The following is a 17,697-nucleotide window of genomic DNA, read 5'->3' as shown; positions in this document are numbered from 1 at the left end:
GACTTCTCAGACCACACCTAAGTGTATTCTATACAATGTTGTAGTCCTTTGAGGTGGCTGAAATTACAAACCTGTCCAGTATGGCGGCATCAAAACTACATAACAGGATATCAAACACAAGGTACACTGGAAAATACCGGCTCATGTCATAAAACTGAAGTGTCCACAGGGCAATGGCACAGGGTGATCGCAGGATACTACAAATATTCGGCCATCTCTGGGTTACTCAAAGAAGTTAGGCTAGGTTCACATTTCAGTCAAATTCTATCAGTCACAATCCGTGGTTCTGGTAAACAACGGAATCCGTTTGGCGGACTCCGTTGTTCCCCTAGACTTGTATGAGCGGCGGATTGTGACTGATGATGCTGCATTGCATCCACTGCCCGACTGATCAGTCGTGGAACGAGTGACTGCCGGGCGGGAGGAACGCAGCCTGTAACATTTTTTGAGCAGCGCAATCCGTAGGATTTCGCTGCGCATGCTCTCTCTCTGGCTCCCTGCACACATAACCAAGGTAAACATCGGGTAACCAAGCAAAGTGCTTTGCTTAGTTACCCGATATTTACCCTGGCTACGTGTGCAGGGAGCCCGACACTTCCCCGCTCGGCCTCGCTCCCTCCCGCACTCCGCATGTACGTACACACACACACACACACACACACACACACCTGTCCCCAGCCCTGCAGTCCCCGGCACTGACATCCTCGGCACCATGGCCCGGCTTGGCTCAACCCACTCCTCCCCCCGCACACATTCTCGGCGGCCAAACGATCGGCTGATCACCCGGCGGCCGGCTGCCGCGAACGATCGGCTGATCACCCGGCGGCCGGCTGCCGCGAACGATCGGCTGATCACCCGGCGGCCGGCTGCCGCGAGCGATCGGCTGATCACCCGGCGGCAGGCTGCCGCGAGCGATCGGCTGATCCCCCGGCAGCCGGCTGCCGCGAGCGATCGGCTGATCCCCCGGCAGCCGGCTGCCGCGAGCGATCGGCTGATCCCCCGGCAGCCGGCTGCCGTGAGCGATCGGCTGATCACCCGGCAGCCGGCTGCCGTGAGCGATCGGCTGATCCCCCGGCAGCCGGCTGCCGTGAGCGATCGGCTGATCCCCCGGCAGCCGGCTGCCGTGAGCGATCGGCTGATCCCCCGGCAGCCGGCTGCCGTGAGCGATCGGCTGATCCCCCGGCAGCCGGCTGCCGTGAGCGATCGGCTGATCGCTCTCATTAGCCGGCCCCCTGGAGATCATCTGTTCGCTCTCAAAAGCCGGCTATTGTGAACGATCAGCTGATCGTTCTCTCTTTTACAACGGAGTCCGACAATGAATTTTAATTCTTGTCATCCGTTGTACAACGCATCAGTCACAAGCGTCAAGCAACGCATGTGACTGAAGCAAAAAACAGAAAAGTGAACCTAGCCTTACTAAATGACAACCAAAGAAATCCTCTCTCCATGTGACCCACCTCTCACCACCTTCTGGTCTCCACACGCGGCAGCAGAGACTATCACCACTTCTAAAGTAATATTACGTATGTAAAAAAGACAGTCTTACCTGGCGATGACTGTCAGAAGAACGACGTGCACCACCGTTTTATCACACTGAAATCCATTATCAGACACCCAGATTGCCCCCATGATGGCCCAGGCAAATTCTGGAACATAGAGGGCCAGGCGGACATAAACCAGCTTGGGCATGCACTTCCTGGGCCCGGGGTTGGCGATTGTACCTGAAAAAGCACCAATAAAATGTAATGAAAATCCAAACATAAACCTTGTCAATACGTGTAGTCTGACATAGCAGTGCATCAGAGGCGTAGCTTATGGATACTAAGGGCCCAGAATCATCAAGATCCCCATTTTTCACGGTTCAAGGTGCCCTTCAAAGAATCGGGTGAGGTGCCAAGTGGCGTGCACCTCACCTCAAATCTTACTCCTCGTGTAAAACCCCCAAAATTGTGCAACTTTTCAGTTTTTAGGTCAGAAATTTGGCTTTAAAGCTTTGTTGAATCGGGGCCGTAGTCTCAGTCGTACGTTTTAAGAACTGTTTCACATAAAGTGGTGTCCACTTTCAAAAACCCAATTTCAGATGCCTCTTATGGGGAGGGGGCCACTATTCTAGGATCTTCTCTGAGTACCCGAGCATGGTAGTGCCCGCTCATCACTAGTTACGAGTACTGAATACCCGAGCATGGTAGAGCCCGCTCATGACTAGTTACAAGTACTGAATACCCAATCATGGTAGAGCCCGCTCATCACTAGTTACGAGTACTGAGCACCCGAGCATGGTAGTGCCCGCTCATCACTAGTTACGAGTACTGAGCAACCGAGCATGGTAGTGCCCGCTCATCACTAGTTACGAGTACTGAGCAACCGAGCATGGTAGTGCCTGCTCATCAGTAGTTACGAGTACTGAGCACCTGAGCATGGTAGTGCTCGCTCATCACTAGTTACGAGTACTGAGCACCTGAGCATGGTAGTGCCCGCTCATCACTAGTTACGAGTACCGAGCACCCGAGCATGGTAGTGCTCGCTCATCACTAGTTACGAGTACTGAGCACCTGAGCATGGTAGTGCCCGCTCATCACTAGTTACAAGTACTGAGCACCTGAGCAGGGTAGTGCTCACTTATTACTAGTTACGAGCACCCGAGCATGGTAGTTCTCGCTCATCACTAGTTACAAGTACTGAGCACCCGAGCATGGTAGTTTCCCCTCATCACTAGTTATGAGTACCGAGCACCTGAGCATGGTAGTTTCCCCTCATCACTAGTTATGAGTACCGAGCATGGTAGTTTCCGCTCATCACTAGTTACAAGTACTGAGCACCCGAGCATGGTAGTTTCCCCTCATCACTAGTTATGAGTACCGAGCACCTGAGCATGGTAGTTTCCCCTCATCACTAGTTATGAGTACCGAGCACCCGAGCATGGTAGTTTCCGCTCATCACTAGTTACGAGTACAGAGCACCCGAGCATGGTAGTGCCCGCTCATCACTAGTTACAAGTACTGAGCACCTGAGCATGGTAGTTTCCGCTCATCACTAGTTATGAGTACCGAGCACCTGAGCATGGTAGTGCCCGCTCATCACTAGTTACGAGCACCCGAGCATGGTAGTGCTCACTCATCACTAGTTACGAGTTCTAAGGTATGGCCCTTATTCCCCATGTTTAAATTTATGCTCTTTTACTTAACTGGGCGTGATCAAGATTCCCCCCAGAGTTGAGTTAGGACCACACCCAGTTGGACAATAAGGCTATACTGAAAAACACCACAGCTCTTGATTATGTAATTTAAAATTGTATTGTTAAGTCAGTACATGGGAAGGAATACAAGGCACGGCCAACAATCTGGTCTGTCCTAGGCTCTGATCACGTCCTTTGCCCTATGGTTCGTGGCACATACAGCAGACAGCCCTGCATCTGCTATGAACCATAGAACAAAGGCCGTGATCAGGGGCCGGTTTTTTTCATCACTAAAGTTTACAGTTGAGTGAGACAAGCCTGAGCTCGTCAGAAATATAATCAGAATTCTGCCTGAAGCCCATCATCTCCGGCAGGAAAAAGGTGGTCTCCAGACGAGACAGGACGGGCAGAAAATGCAGAATACAATGAATGACTACACAGGAGGGTGAAGGATTTCAGGAGACTCCCATAGACACGACACCAGTGGGAGCTGCAAAAAGGGGTTTTGGGGATCACAATAATAATGAAGTATCCTTATGTTAGGATAACAATATTTGATGCACCAGTCCAGCGCTTTGTTTTTTTTATTTCACTGTTGGAGTGATATCACTAATGTCTGTACCCTTAAGCTGGTGTCACACATAACGACGACGACAACGACGTCGCTGCTACGTCACCATTTTCTGTGACGTTGCAGCGACGTCCCGTCGCTGTCGCTGTGTGTGACATCCAGCAACGACCTGGCCCCTGCTGTGAGGTCGCCGGTCGTTGCTGAATGTCCAGCTTCATTTTTTGGTCGTCGCTCTCCCGCTGTGACACACACATCGCTGTGTGTGACAGCGAGAGAGCGACGAAATGAAGCGATCAGGAGCCGGCACTGGCAGCTGCGGTAAGCTGTAACCAGCGTAAACATCGGGTAACCAAGGGAAGACCTTTCCCTGGTTACCCGATGTTTACGCTGGTTACCGGCCTCCGCTCTTGCTGCCAGTGCCGGCTCCTGCACTGTGACATGTGGCTGCAGTATGCATCGGGTAATTAACCCGATGTGTACTGTAGCAAGGAGAGCAAGGAGCCAGCGCTAAGCAGTGCGCGCGGCTCCCTGCTCTCTGCACTGTGACATGTAGCTGCAGCACACATCGGGTTAATTAACCCGATGTGTGCTGCAGGAGAGCAAGGAGCCAGCGCTAAGCGCGGCTCCCTGCTCTCTGAACTGTGACATGTAGCTGCAGCACACATCGGGTTAATTAACCCGATGTGTGCTGCAGGAGAGCAAGGAGCCAGCGCTAAGCGCGGCTCCCTGCTCTCTGAACTGTGACATGTAGCTGCAGCACACATCGGGTTAATTAACCCGATGTGTGCTGCAGGAGAGCAAGGAGCCAGCGCTAAGCGCGGCTCCCTGCTCTCTGAACATGTGGCACAGCGACCTTATGATCGCTGCTTCTGCTGTGTTTGACAGCTAAGCAGCGATCATAACAGCGACTTACAAGGTCGCTGTTACGTCACCGAAAATGGTGACGTAACAGCAACGTCGTTGTCGCTGTCGTTTAGTGTGACACCAGCTTTAGTAAAATACTTGGAAGCCGCCGTCTTCTGCCATTCTCAAGGCCGCCCCAGTCACAATGGGCTATCTTGTGACCGCAGCTCTTGACTGACTGGAAATCAGAGTGAATGTTCAGAAGCTTTCAGTGTAAGTCTATGACAGCCTCATTTTCCTCTCATAGACTTAAACTGAAAAAAGCCTTCCAAATTGCCCAGCAAACACCGGAGCGATCCTGTAGGTCACAACCAGCAGAAGACGATCGGAGAGGTGGCAAAAACAGAAGATGACGACTGGTAACTATATTACTAGGGGCTGGGAACATGCATAAGTGACATGACTCCAGGGTAAAAAAAATAAAAAATAAAAGGAGGAGTGGTGCTTTAATTGATGGGAGCATCTCTGATAACCAGCTATTTATAGGGCCGGCACATTAATGACGATACTGCAGCTGTCTTACTTTTACTGGGTATGGTCTGTGCTCAATAATGCACTTTTTTTCTCATTGAAGTGAATGGGAGGACACTACAATACCCAGCACCGCTGCTACCAGGATAACAAGGCAATGTAAGCATGGAAAATCAAACATTGTGAGCAGATCATCAGGAGTCATGGCTTTGTAATAGCTGTATATTTCCAGGTATCGCTGAGCGGGGGCGCCATTCGCTCTTACTAGGGAATGGAATAGGGACTTTTAGGGCAATTTTTCCCCTCCCTTCTACTCCGCAGATATTGTGTACTCTCATTGCTGGAGTTACGAGTATACCAATCTGGGGAAAAATAATTACCGTATTTTTTGGACTATAAGACGACCTTTTCTCCCCCCAAATGTTGGGGGAAAGTTGGGGGTGCGTCTTATAGTCTGAATGTAGGGCTGCGGCCGGGAATGAGGGTGCTGCGGGTCATCGGCGGCAGGGGCAGGCTGTGGCAGCGCCTGCCGTGACCATGTGGGCCCGCTCATTACATATGCATGCATCTTCCCACCCATCATCCCTCAGCACTGAAGCCGGTGCTGACAGGTGGGCGGGATGATGGGCGGGGTGTGTGCGCATAATTAACAGCCGGCCGTGATCACCCCTGGCAACTACAGACTGGAGTCATCTTGTGCTGCTGTATTCACTGCCCCCCGCGCATCATTATCAGTGCGGGGAGCAGTGAATAAGTACGGCATACTCACCGGCCACTTCCGTGCAGCACCGTGATCTCCTCCAGTCTGCCGGTCAGCTGATCTGTGTAGAGAGCGGTGAGCACAGAGATGACGTCATCGCTGTGCGCGCCGCTAGTCTCCACCCAAGTCAGCTGACCAGCAGACTGGAGGACATCGCGATGCTGCAGGGTAGTGACCGGTGACGGCTCCACACAGATCAGCGGCGCTGCTGGCGCCATAGACAGGAGGAGGAGAGATGCTGCATGGAGCGAGGAAAGGGGAGTATGAACGTTTTTTGTGTGATGGCAGCATGGGGGTATCATGGCAGCATGGGGGTATCATGGCAGCATGGGGGTATCTAGCAGGATGGCGGTATCTAGCAGGATGGCGGTATCTAGCAGGATGGCGGTATCTAGCAGGATGGCGGTATCTAGCAGGATGGCAGTATATAGCAGGATAAGGGCATATTCCAGGATGGCAGTATATAGCAGGATGGAGGTATATAGCAGGATGAGGGCATATACCAGGATGGGGTACCTTTGCAGAGAATTTGGGGACAATACCCCCATAACAGTGTCAGCAGCAGATCCTTGCCCCATAACATTGTATCATGACCACATATTTTGCTTAAAATTTTATTTTCCTCCTCTAAAAGCAGGGTGCGTCTTATGGTCCGGTGCGTCTTATAGTCCGAAAACTACGGTATCTTAACACTTTGGATTAGATGTTAATTGTATAAAGATTACTTCTTATTGTAGTGTATTTTTTTGTGAATCCATTGTACTCTTACACTCGTGAACATACACATTACATGCATCTGCAGCAGATCTACCAGCGCATCTGCATAAGGATTAGCCCCATTAATCCGAGGCTTTTCCCTGTGGCGTATACAGCTGGAGGTTTTATTATCTGCACTGCAGCTGATATTTAGCATGGATGTTTTTCAGCTCTATGTGATTGGGGTACTACCTGCATTGGATGTTACCGTCCGGACACTACTAAACACATTTCATATACCCGGTGTGTCTGGTGTACTTGCTGTGACATTCCACATCGGAATGGCCGTGTAACCCTCATATTAAAATAAGCATTTTAAGAGACCAACTACTAAGAATGTCACATCAGGCAGGAAAACATTCCATAAGCATTACACAAAACACTGTTGACATGGAGTAATCACACCAGTCTCATCAGGTCTAAGATTTATTTAACAATATATGTAGGTCTATTGTGAAACCTGTTTACAAATTGGCTTTAAGCCCTCTTTCACACTGCGCTCTGATCCCCTTTCAGTGTTCCCGTTGGGGCTTCCGTCCGAACATCCCGCAAAATGGATTTTGGATGTATGCGCCAACGGGGCCATTGACTATAATGGTGCAGACAGAGTCACTGCGTGCTCTGTTGTCCATCATTTTCGGAAGTATACGCTTACTGGAAACGAACACTCAGTCACAGTCTACTATGTTTGGCTGTCCATCTCCAGTAAGTGTTTACTCCCAAAAATGGTGTACGACAGATCACACGGTGACTCCGTCTGCACCATTATAGTCAATGGCCCCGTCAGTGCATATGTCCGAAACCTGTTTTGTGGGAGGGGGGGGGTTCAGATGGAAGCCCCGCTGGGACCACTAGACGGGGTTCAGAATGCAATGTGAAAGCGGCCTAAGTGGCTCCTGGGATTTCTTCAGAGCATATTGAAACGCAAGGACCCAAAAACAAGAAAAAAATAAGATTGGCATATTCCCACCTTGCATACTGACATAGACGATGGCTGAGATTGAGCAAATAATGGCTCCCAGCATGACGATGAGGACAATGATGTAGCTCCGAAGTATGGGCCCGCCGGCGCAGTCAAACTGCCCTTTATGGACAGAGTAGAGGACCAAGACCCCGATCCACCTGGAGAAGATAAGAACAGTGTGAACACAAAGTATACGCAACATTTGTGAAATTAACATTCATTTTGACATCTTGGAAAATCACTTCTATTAACGGGATATTCCCTGAATAGCAGGTGGTCCCCAATCCATAAGATAGAGGGCAAGTTACTGATCGCTGGAGGCCCGGCCGCTGAGAGTAGAGTCTCCAGAGCCACATACTGGATGGACTGCATGGGGCAGATGTGCACACGCTCAAACTTCACTCCATTGACTGACGGAAATAGCCAAGGAGATATTACAAAGCCAATTCCAGACATTTCATACACTGAATAGAGGAGCAGCAGATCCTTAGAACAGATTACCAAAATCTCCCACCAGACTTAACGCAGGCCCCCGTGCCTTCACCACCTTCACCATCAAGTCAGCCGACAAGGTAGGAAACCCAAACTTTTATAGCCAAAGATACACAAGGGCTTTTCTGTACTTAAAGGACCCCTGTCATATCTGGGTCTAATGGCTTGCCCAAGATTTTACCATTTATTTTGTGAAAAACCCTCCCCTTCATACATAAATGAGATACTGTGTTTCCCCTATAGTAAGACACCCCCGATAGTAAGACGTAGTGGGTGTTTTGGGGGGAGTCGGCTAATGTAAGACGCACCCCGAAAGTAAGACATAGTAAACGGAAAGCGTTATTTTTTTTTTCTTCTTTACAGTACCGGCCGAGCGCCCAGCTGAGCGCCCTGACATGCCGGCGGCCGAGTGCTCAGCTGAGTACCCTGACATGCCGGCGGCCGAGTGCTCAGTTGAGTACCCTGACATGCCGGCGGCCGAGTGCTCAGCTGAGTACCCTGACATGCCGGCGGCCGAGTGCTCAGCTGAGTGGCCTGACATGCCGGCGGCCGAGTGCTCAGCTGAGCGCCCTGACATGCCGGCGGCCGAGCGCCCAGTTCTTCTTTACAGTACCAGCCGAGCGCCCAGCTGAGTGCCCTGACATGCCGGCGGCCGAGTGCTCAGCTGAGTGCCCTGACATGCCGGCGGCCGAGTGCTCAGCTGAGTGCCCTGACATGCCGGCGGCCGAGTGCTCAGCTGAGTGCCCTGACATGCCGGCGGCCGAGTGCTCAGCTGAGTGCCCTGACATGCCGGCGGCCGAGTGCTCAGCTGAGTACCCTGACATGCCGGCGGCCGAGTGCTCAGCTGAGTACCCTGACATGCCGGCGGCCGAGTGCTCAGCTGAGTACCCTGACATGCCGGCGGCCGAGTGCTCAGCTGAGTACCTTGACATGCCGGCGGCCGAGTGCTCAGCTGAGTACCTTGACATGCCGGCGGCCGAGTGCTCAGCTGAGTACCCTGACATGCCGGCGGCCGAGTGCTCAGCTGAGTACCCTGACATGCCGGCGGCCGAGCGCCCAGTTCTTTTTTACAGTACCGGCCGAGCGCCCAGCTGAGTGCCCTGACATGCCGGCGGCCGAGTGCTCAGCTGAGTGCCCTGACATGCCGGCGGCCGAGTGCTCAGCTGAGTGCCCTGACATGCCGGCGGCCGAGTGCCCAGCTGAGCGCCCTGACATGCCGGCGGCCGAGCGCTCAGCTGAGAGCTGTCACATGACGGCGGTCGGGCGCTCAGCCGAATGCTCAACCACCGAGAAATGTTGCAGTAATGTTGTCCGTGGTCCATCAGGACCACAGACAACATACAAAAACACACAGCCTCAGTGCCCTCATGTGCAGCAATCGTGGCAAGTCCCCATACGGTACATAGCATGGAGACTTGCTGCGATTGCTGTGGGATTTTTTTCCAATATAAGACATACCCCGAAAGTAAGACATAGTGGGACTTTTAGGGGTAAAAAGAATGTAAGACACTCTTACTTTCGGGGAAACACGGTAGCACCACCATGCACCTCTTAGGAGATCCCCAAAGGGCAGAAATTGGAATGAAGAGGAACTTCATGACTATATTCAGGGACTTACAAAAGATTACCACTAAAGAATACTAGGGAAAGCTTATAGACATCGAGAGAAGAAGAACTAAGGACTTCAGATGATCTACAACCACAAACAAGGAAGTGAGAGACACTGGTCAGACATTGAGGAGCATACTTCAGGCAGACGTCTTCCCCCCACATCAGTGATCACATACAGGACACGTACAAAAAACCTTGCTGAACATCTTGGCCACCACCATTTCACTAAGAAAAAGAACTAACCCAAAACCATGTGGCCAAACCAAAAAGTAAGGACATATTCTGAAGTGTGGAAAAGATAGCCATAAAATAGCATGAGCACGAGATCCTCTACAGCAGGGGTGGGCAATTAATTTTCCCATGGGGCCGCATGAGAAATTGGGATTGGTTTAGAGGGCCGGACTAATATAATTACCTCAGTTCTACCCAATATACTACATCACTACACCCCCTCCATATACTACACCTGTAATAAACTACACCACTACACCCCCCATATACTACACCTGTATTATACTACATCACTACACCCCCTCCATATACTACACCTGTAATAAACTACACCACTACACCCCTATATACTATACCTGTATTATACTACACTCCCTCCATATACCTGTAATATACTACACCCCCATATACACCTGTATTATACTACACCACTATATAATACACCTCCGATATACTACATCATTACACCCCATATACTACACCTGTAATATACTACACCTCCATATAGTACACCTGTAATATACTACAACTCCATATAGTACACCTGTAATATACTACATCACTACACCCCTATATACACCTGTAATATACTACATCACTACACCCCATATACTACACCTGTAATATACTACACCTCAATATAGCACACCTGTAATATACTACACCTCCATATAGTACACCTGTAATATACTACACCTCAATATAGCACAACTGTAATATACTACACCTCCATATAGTACACCTGTAATATACTACACCTCAATATAGCACACCTGTAATATACTACACCTCCATATAGTACACCTGTAATATACTACACCTCAATATAGCACACCTGTAATATACTACATCACTACACCCCTATATAGCACACCTGTAATATACTACACCTCCATATAGCACACCTGTAATATACACCTCCATATAGCACACCTGTAATATACTACACCTCCATATAGCACACCTGTAATATACTACACCTCAATATAGCACACCTGTAATATACACCTCCATATAGCACACCTGTAATATACTACACCTCCATATAGTACACCTGTAATATACTACACCTCAATATAGCACACCTGTAATATACTACACCTCCATATAGCACACCTGTAATATACTACATCACTACACCCCTATATAGCACACCTGTAATATACTACACCTCCATATAGCACACCTGTAATATACACCTCCATATAGCACACCTGTAATATACTACACCTCCATATAGCACACCTGTAATATACTACACCTCAATATAGCACACCTGTAATATACTACACCTCCATATAGCACACCTGTAATATACTACATCACTACACCCCTATATAGCACACCTGTAATATACTACACCTCCATATAGCACACCTGTAATATACACCTCCATATAGCACACCTGTAATATACTACACCTCCATATAGCACACCTGTAATATACTACAACTCCATATAGTACACCTGTAATATACTACATCACTACACCCCTATATACACCTGTAATATACTACATCACTACACCCCTATATACACCTGTAATATACTACATCACTACACCCCTATATACACCTGTAATATACTACACCTCAATATAGCACACCTGTAATATACTACACCTCCATATAGTACACCTGTAATATACTACACCTCAATATAGCACACCTGTAATATACTACACCTCCATATAGCACACCTGTAATATACTACATCACTACACCCCTATATAGCACACCTGTAATATACTACACCTCCATATAGCACACCTGTAATATACTACACCTCAATATAGCACACCTGTAATATACTACACTTCCATATAGCACACCTGTAATATACTACATCACTACACCCCTATATAGCACACCTGTAATATACTACACCTCCATATAGCACACCTGTAATATACACCTCCATATAGCACACCTGTAATATACACCTCCATAGAGCACACCTGTAATATACACCTCCATATAGCACACCTGTAATATACTACACCTCCATATAGCACACCTGTAATATACTACACCTCCATAGAGCACACCTGTAATATACACCTCCATATAGCACACCTGTAATATACTACACCTCCATATAGTACACCTGTAATATACTACACCTCCATATAGCACACCTGTAATATACTACACCTCCACCTCCATATAGCACACCTGTAATATACTACACCTCCATATAGCACACCTGTAATATACTACACCTCCATATAGCACACCTGTAATATAGTACACCTCCATATAGCACACCTGTAATATACTACATCACTATACCCACATATACTACACCACTATATACACCTCCATATAGCACACCTGTAATATACTACACCTGCACCCCCATATCACACACACTACACCCCATACAGCCTGCACCCCCATATCACACACACTACACCCCCATATGTCACACACCCTGCCCACATATCTCACCCTGCCTGTACCCCAACTTACCCCTCTCAAACACTCTGCACCCCTTCACATCCTTTTGTCAGTCTGCAGCCCTCATATGCCACTCACCCTGTAGCTCCATCTTCCCTCATATGCACTCACCCTGCAGCCCCCCTCCCCCTCATGCCCCCTCTTTTCTTATTACCAGTCATCATGTGTCCACATCTCCTTCAGCATTCAGCATGTCTTGCTTTCTCCCCGGCAATCCTGTCTCCTCCCACACAGTCACATGGGCGTGACATCATCGCAGGTCCTGGAAGATGAATTATTCCGTCTGCTCTGCTGTGCTGCTCCTTCTCCTGCACTGACTGTGCGGACCTGCACAGGATCTCTCCCTACTCGGCATGCTGCAGCCCGGCTCCACTGCACCGGCTGAAGACGGGCGGGCCGGTCACAGAGAGCAGGCGGGCCGGATGTGGCCCGCGGGCCGCCCGTTGCCCAGGTCTGCTCTACAGCCACCGAGAAAGACAAAAATGCCAACTGCACTACCAGGAGGAGTCGTATTTGGCTACCTGTGAATTCCCTTTATCAGTGAGTTCAGATGTAGGATCCTCGACTATGCTGGTTACACTAGGAGGGGAGAGGACACCCCCTTATCCAGGTACTTGAGAAAAGCACACAGATCAACTCCCAAAATGAGCACCTTTCTGCATTGGAGAAGCAGAAGGCCAGTCCTTAAGAGAAGCAGATTGGGATAAATATACAGTACAGACCAAAAGTTTGGACACACCTTCTCATTTAAAGAGTTTTCTTCATTTTCACGACTCTGAAAGAAGGGAATTTTGTTTACTTACCGTAAATTCCTTTTCTTCTAGCTCCTATTGGGAGACCCAGACAATTGGGTGTATAGCTTCTGCCTCCGGAGGCCACACAAAGTATTACACTTTAAAAAGTGTAACCCCTCCCCTCTGCCTATACACCCTCCCGTGCCTCACGGGCTCCTCAGTTTTGGTGCAAAAGCAGGAAGGAGGAAACTTATAAATGGTCTAAGGCTACATGCGCACGCTGCTTCTTTTTCGTGTTCACAAACTGCAGCCAAAACTGCACCTTGTCAGAGAGAGCCTGGAAATGTCACAAAAAATGTAGGTGCTTTTTTGGTGCATTTTTGCTGCTTTTTTGGTGCGTTTTTGGCTGCAGTTTTGTCAACAATTGTTTCATGTATTTTTCAGTTCAAACAAGCCCATAAAGCTTGTTGAATTGGAAAAAAAAAAAAATTAGAAATAAATAAATAATTAAAAAAAACGTGCGGTCCCCCCCAATTTTAATGCCAGCCAGATAAAGCCATACGGCTGAAGGCTGGTATTCTCAGGATGGGGAGCCCCACGTTATGGGGAGCCCCCCAGCCTAACAATAACAGTCAGCAGCCGCCAAGAATTGCCGCATACATTAGATGCGACAGTTCTGGGACTGTACCCGGCTCTTCCCGATTTGCCCTGGTGCGTTGGCAAATCGGGGTAATAAGGAGTTATTGGCAGCCCATAGCTGCCAATAAGTCCTAGATTAATCATGTCAGGCGTCTATGAGACACCCTCCATGATTAATCTGTAAATTACAGTAAATAAACACACACACACCAGAAAAATCCTTTATTAGAAATAAAAAACACAAACACATTCCCTCATTACCAATTTATTAACCCCCGACAAAGCCCTCCATGTCCGGCGTCATCCAGCATGCTCCAGCGTCGCTTCCAGCAGTGCTGCATGGAGGTGACCGGAGCAGCAGACACCGCCGCTCCGGTCACCTCCATGCAGCTAATGAAGACAGCCGCGCGATCAGCTGAGCTGTCACCGAGGTTACCCGCGGCCACCGCCGAATCCAGCGGTGGCCGCGAGTAACCTCTGACAGCTCAGCTGATCGCGCTACAGCGTGGAGCCGGCGGCAGGAGCGTGGAGCCGGCCGGCGGCAGGAGCGTGGAGCCGGCCGGCGGCAGGAGCGTGGAGCCGGCCGGCGGCAGGAGCGTGGAGCCGGCCGGCGGCAGGAGCGTGGAGCCGGCCGGCGGCAGGAGCGTGGAGCCGGCCGGCGGCAGGAGCGTGGAGCCCGGGACTTTCAGCGGCGGCGGTGGCGGTGAGAGGGGTCCATCATCTCCCCTGTGCGGGGACCGCGGTACTTCGGGGAACACGTGGAGGACGGGACTATCAGCGGCGGCAGCAGCGAGAGGGAAAAATCAATGTTTTCAGCTGCCAATGTCCATCCCCCTCTCGCTGCCGCTGCTGATAGTCCCCGTCCTCCACATCATCTCCCCTGGGGACAGCGGTACTTCGGGGAACACGTGGAGGACGGGACGGGACCACTTGCCTGACCTCACTTCCTGACAAATCACCTGCGTTTTTGCTAGCAAAAACGCAGGTAAAAGGCAGGTAAAATGCACCACTTTTGATTAGCATGCATTTTTCCTGCGTTTTTGATGCCCTCATTGATTTCAATGGGTGACAAATGTTGACAAAAACGCAGGAAGAATGAACATGGTGCATTTTTTTTTGTCACAAACTTTTGACAAAAAAAACGCTGACAAATAAACTGCAATGTGCGCATGACAAATCTGACTTCTCATAGACTTTGCTGGGAAGTCAGATGTCAGAAAGTTCTGCTGACAAAACTGCAGCCAAAAAAGCAGCAAAAAAGCAGGAAAAAAAAAGCAGCGTGCGCATGTAGCCTAAGGTAAATTCAATCCGAAGGATGTTCGGAGAACTGAAACCATGAACCAAAGGAACAATTCAACATGAACAACATGTGTACACAAAAAAACAACCAGCCCGAAGGGTACAGGGGCGGGTGCTGGGTCTCCCAATAGGAGCTAGAAAGAAAAGGAATTTACGGTAAGTAAACAAAATTCCCTTCTTCTTTGTCGCTCCATTGGGAGACCCAGACAATTGGGACGTCCAAAAGCAGTCCCTGGGTGGGTAAAAGAATACCCCGATAAAAAGAGCCGAAAACGGCCCCCCTCTTACAGGTGGGCAACCGCCGCCTGAAGGACTCGCCTACCTAGACTGGCATCTGCCGAAGCATAGGTATGCACCTGATAGTGTTTCGTGAAAGTGTGCAGACTAGACCAGGTAGCCGCCTGACACACCTGCTGAGCCGTAGCCCGGTGCCGCAATGCCCAGGACGCACCCACGGCTCTGGTAGAATGGGCTTTCAGCCCTGAAGGAATCGGAAGCCCAGAAGAACGGTAGGCTTCAAAAATCGGTTCCTTGATCCACCGAGCCAAGGTTGACCTGGAAGCCTGCGACCCCTTACGCTGGCCAGCGACAAGGACAAAGAGCGCATCAGAACGGCGCAGTGGCGCCGTGCGAGACACGTAGATCCGGAGTGCTCTCACTAGATCTAGCAAGTGCAAATCCTTTTCACATTGGTGAACTGGATGAGGGCAAAATGAAGGTAAGGAGATATCCTGATTGAGATGAAAAGGGGATACCACCTTAGGGAGGAATTCCGGGACCGGACGCAGAACCACCTTATCCTGGTGAAAAACCAGGAAGGGGGCTTTGCATGACAGCGCTGCAAGCTCCGACACTCTACGGAGCGATGTAACTGCCACTAGAAACGCCACCTTCTGCGAAAAACGCGATAGAGAGACATCCCGCAGCGGCTCGAAAGGTGGTTTCTGAAGAGCCCTTAGAACCCTGTTAAGATCACAGGGTTCCAGCGGCCGCTTGTAAGGTGGGACTCTGTGGCAAACTCCCTGCAGGAACGTGCGGACCTGCGGAAGCCTGGCCAGACGCTTTTGAAAAAACACGGAAAGCGCCGATACTTGTCCCTTGAGAGAGCCGAGAGACAAACCCTTGTCCATTCCGGATTGAAGGAAGGAAAGAAAAGTGGGTAAGGCAAACGGCCGGGGGTAAAACCCTTATCAGAGCACCAGGATAAGAAGATCCTCCAAGCCCTGTGATAGATCTTGGCGGACGTTGGTTTCCTGGCCTGTCTCATAGTGGCAATGACATCTTGAGATAACCCTGAGGACGCTAGGAGCCAGGACTCAATGGCCACACAGTCAGGTTGAGGGCCGCAGAATTCAGATGGAAAAATGGCCCTTGAGACAGCAAGTCTGGTCGGTCTGGGAGTGCCCACGGTTGACCCACCGTGAGGTGCCACAGATCCGGGTACCACGACCTCCTCGGCCAGTCTGGAGCGACGAGGATGGCACGGCGGCAGTCGGACCTGATCTTGCGTAACACTCTGGGCAACAGTGCCAGAGGAGGAAATACATAAGGCAGTCGAAACTGCGACCAATCCTGAACTAATGCGTCCGCCGCCAGAGCTCTGTGATCCTGAGACCGTGCCATGAATGCCGGGACTTTGTTGTTGTGCCGAGACGCTATGAGATCGACGTCCGGCGTTCCCCAGCGGCAACAGATCTCTTGAAACACGTCCAGGTGAAGAGACCATTCCCCTGCGTCCATGCCCTGGCGACTGAGAAAGTCTGCTTCCCAGTTTTCTACGCCCGGGATGTGAACTGCGGAGATGGTGGAGGCTGTGGTCTCCGCCCACAGCAGAATCCGCCGAACTTCTTGGAAGGCTTGACGGCTGCGCGTGCCGCCCTGGTGGTTGATGTACGCGACCGCCGTGGCGTTGTCCGACTGTATGCGGATCTGCCTGCCCTCCAGCCACCGATGGAACGCCTTTAGGGCTAGATACACTGCCCTTATCTCCAGAACATTGATCTGAAGGGAGGACTCTGTCGGAGTCCAGGTTCCCTGAGCCCTGTGGTGGAGAAAAACCGCTCCCCACCCTGACAGACTCGCGTCCGTCGTGACCACAGCCCAGGATGGGGGCAGGAAGGATTTTCCCTTCGACAGAGAAGTGGGAAGAAGCCACCACTGAAGAGAGGTTTTGGCTGCCAGAGAAAGAGAGACGTTCCTGTCTAGGGACGTCGACCTCCTGTCCCATTTGCGGAGAATGTCCCATTGGAGTGGACGCAGATGAAACTGCGCAAAGGAGACTGCCTCCATTGCTGCCACCATCTTCCCCAGGAAGTGCATAAGGCGTCTCAAAGGGTGTGACTGGGCCCGAAGAAGAGAGTGCACCCCTGTCTGCAGCGAACGCTGTTTGTCCAGCGGTAGCTTGACTATCGCTGAGAGAGTATGAAACTCCATCCCGAGGTAAGTCAGTGATTGGGTTGGAGTCAATTTTGACTTTGGGAAATTGATGATCCACCCGAACCTCTGGAGAGTCTCCAGAGCAACGGTCAGGCTGTGTTGACATGCCACCCGGGAGGGTGCCTTGACTAGGAGATCGTCTAAGTAAGGGATCACCGAGTGGCCCTGAGAGTGTAGGACTGCCACAACGGATGCC

The 17,697-nt window shown here is 50.4% G+C and overlaps 1 protein-coding gene across 1 annotated transcript in view; it reads right to left on the bottom strand.

The window, feature by feature from the left end:
* DAGLB (diacylglycerol lipase beta) overlaps positions 1-17,697 on the bottom strand; it is a 72,101-nt gene that overhangs the window by 44,049 nt on the left and 10,355 nt on the right. The window contains exons 2-3 of the mRNA XM_075319149.1: positions 7,607-7,758; positions 1,547-1,721 (exon numbers count right to left, since the gene is read on the bottom strand). Coding sequence (XP_075175264.1) covers positions 1,547-1,721; positions 7,607-7,758 — 327 coding nt within the window. The remainder of the gene's footprint in view (positions 1-1,546; positions 1,722-7,606; positions 7,759-17,697) is intronic.

Source organism: Anomaloglossus baeobatrachus, chromosome 7 (genome assembly GCF_048569485.1).
Source record: "Anomaloglossus baeobatrachus isolate aAnoBae1 chromosome 7, aAnoBae1.hap1, whole genome shotgun sequence".
Classification (NCBI taxonomy): domain Eukaryota; kingdom Metazoa; phylum Chordata; class Amphibia; order Anura; family Aromobatidae; genus Anomaloglossus; species Anomaloglossus baeobatrachus.
Note: the sequence above shows the minus strand (reverse complement) of the source record. Positions and strands in the feature narration are given on the sequence as shown.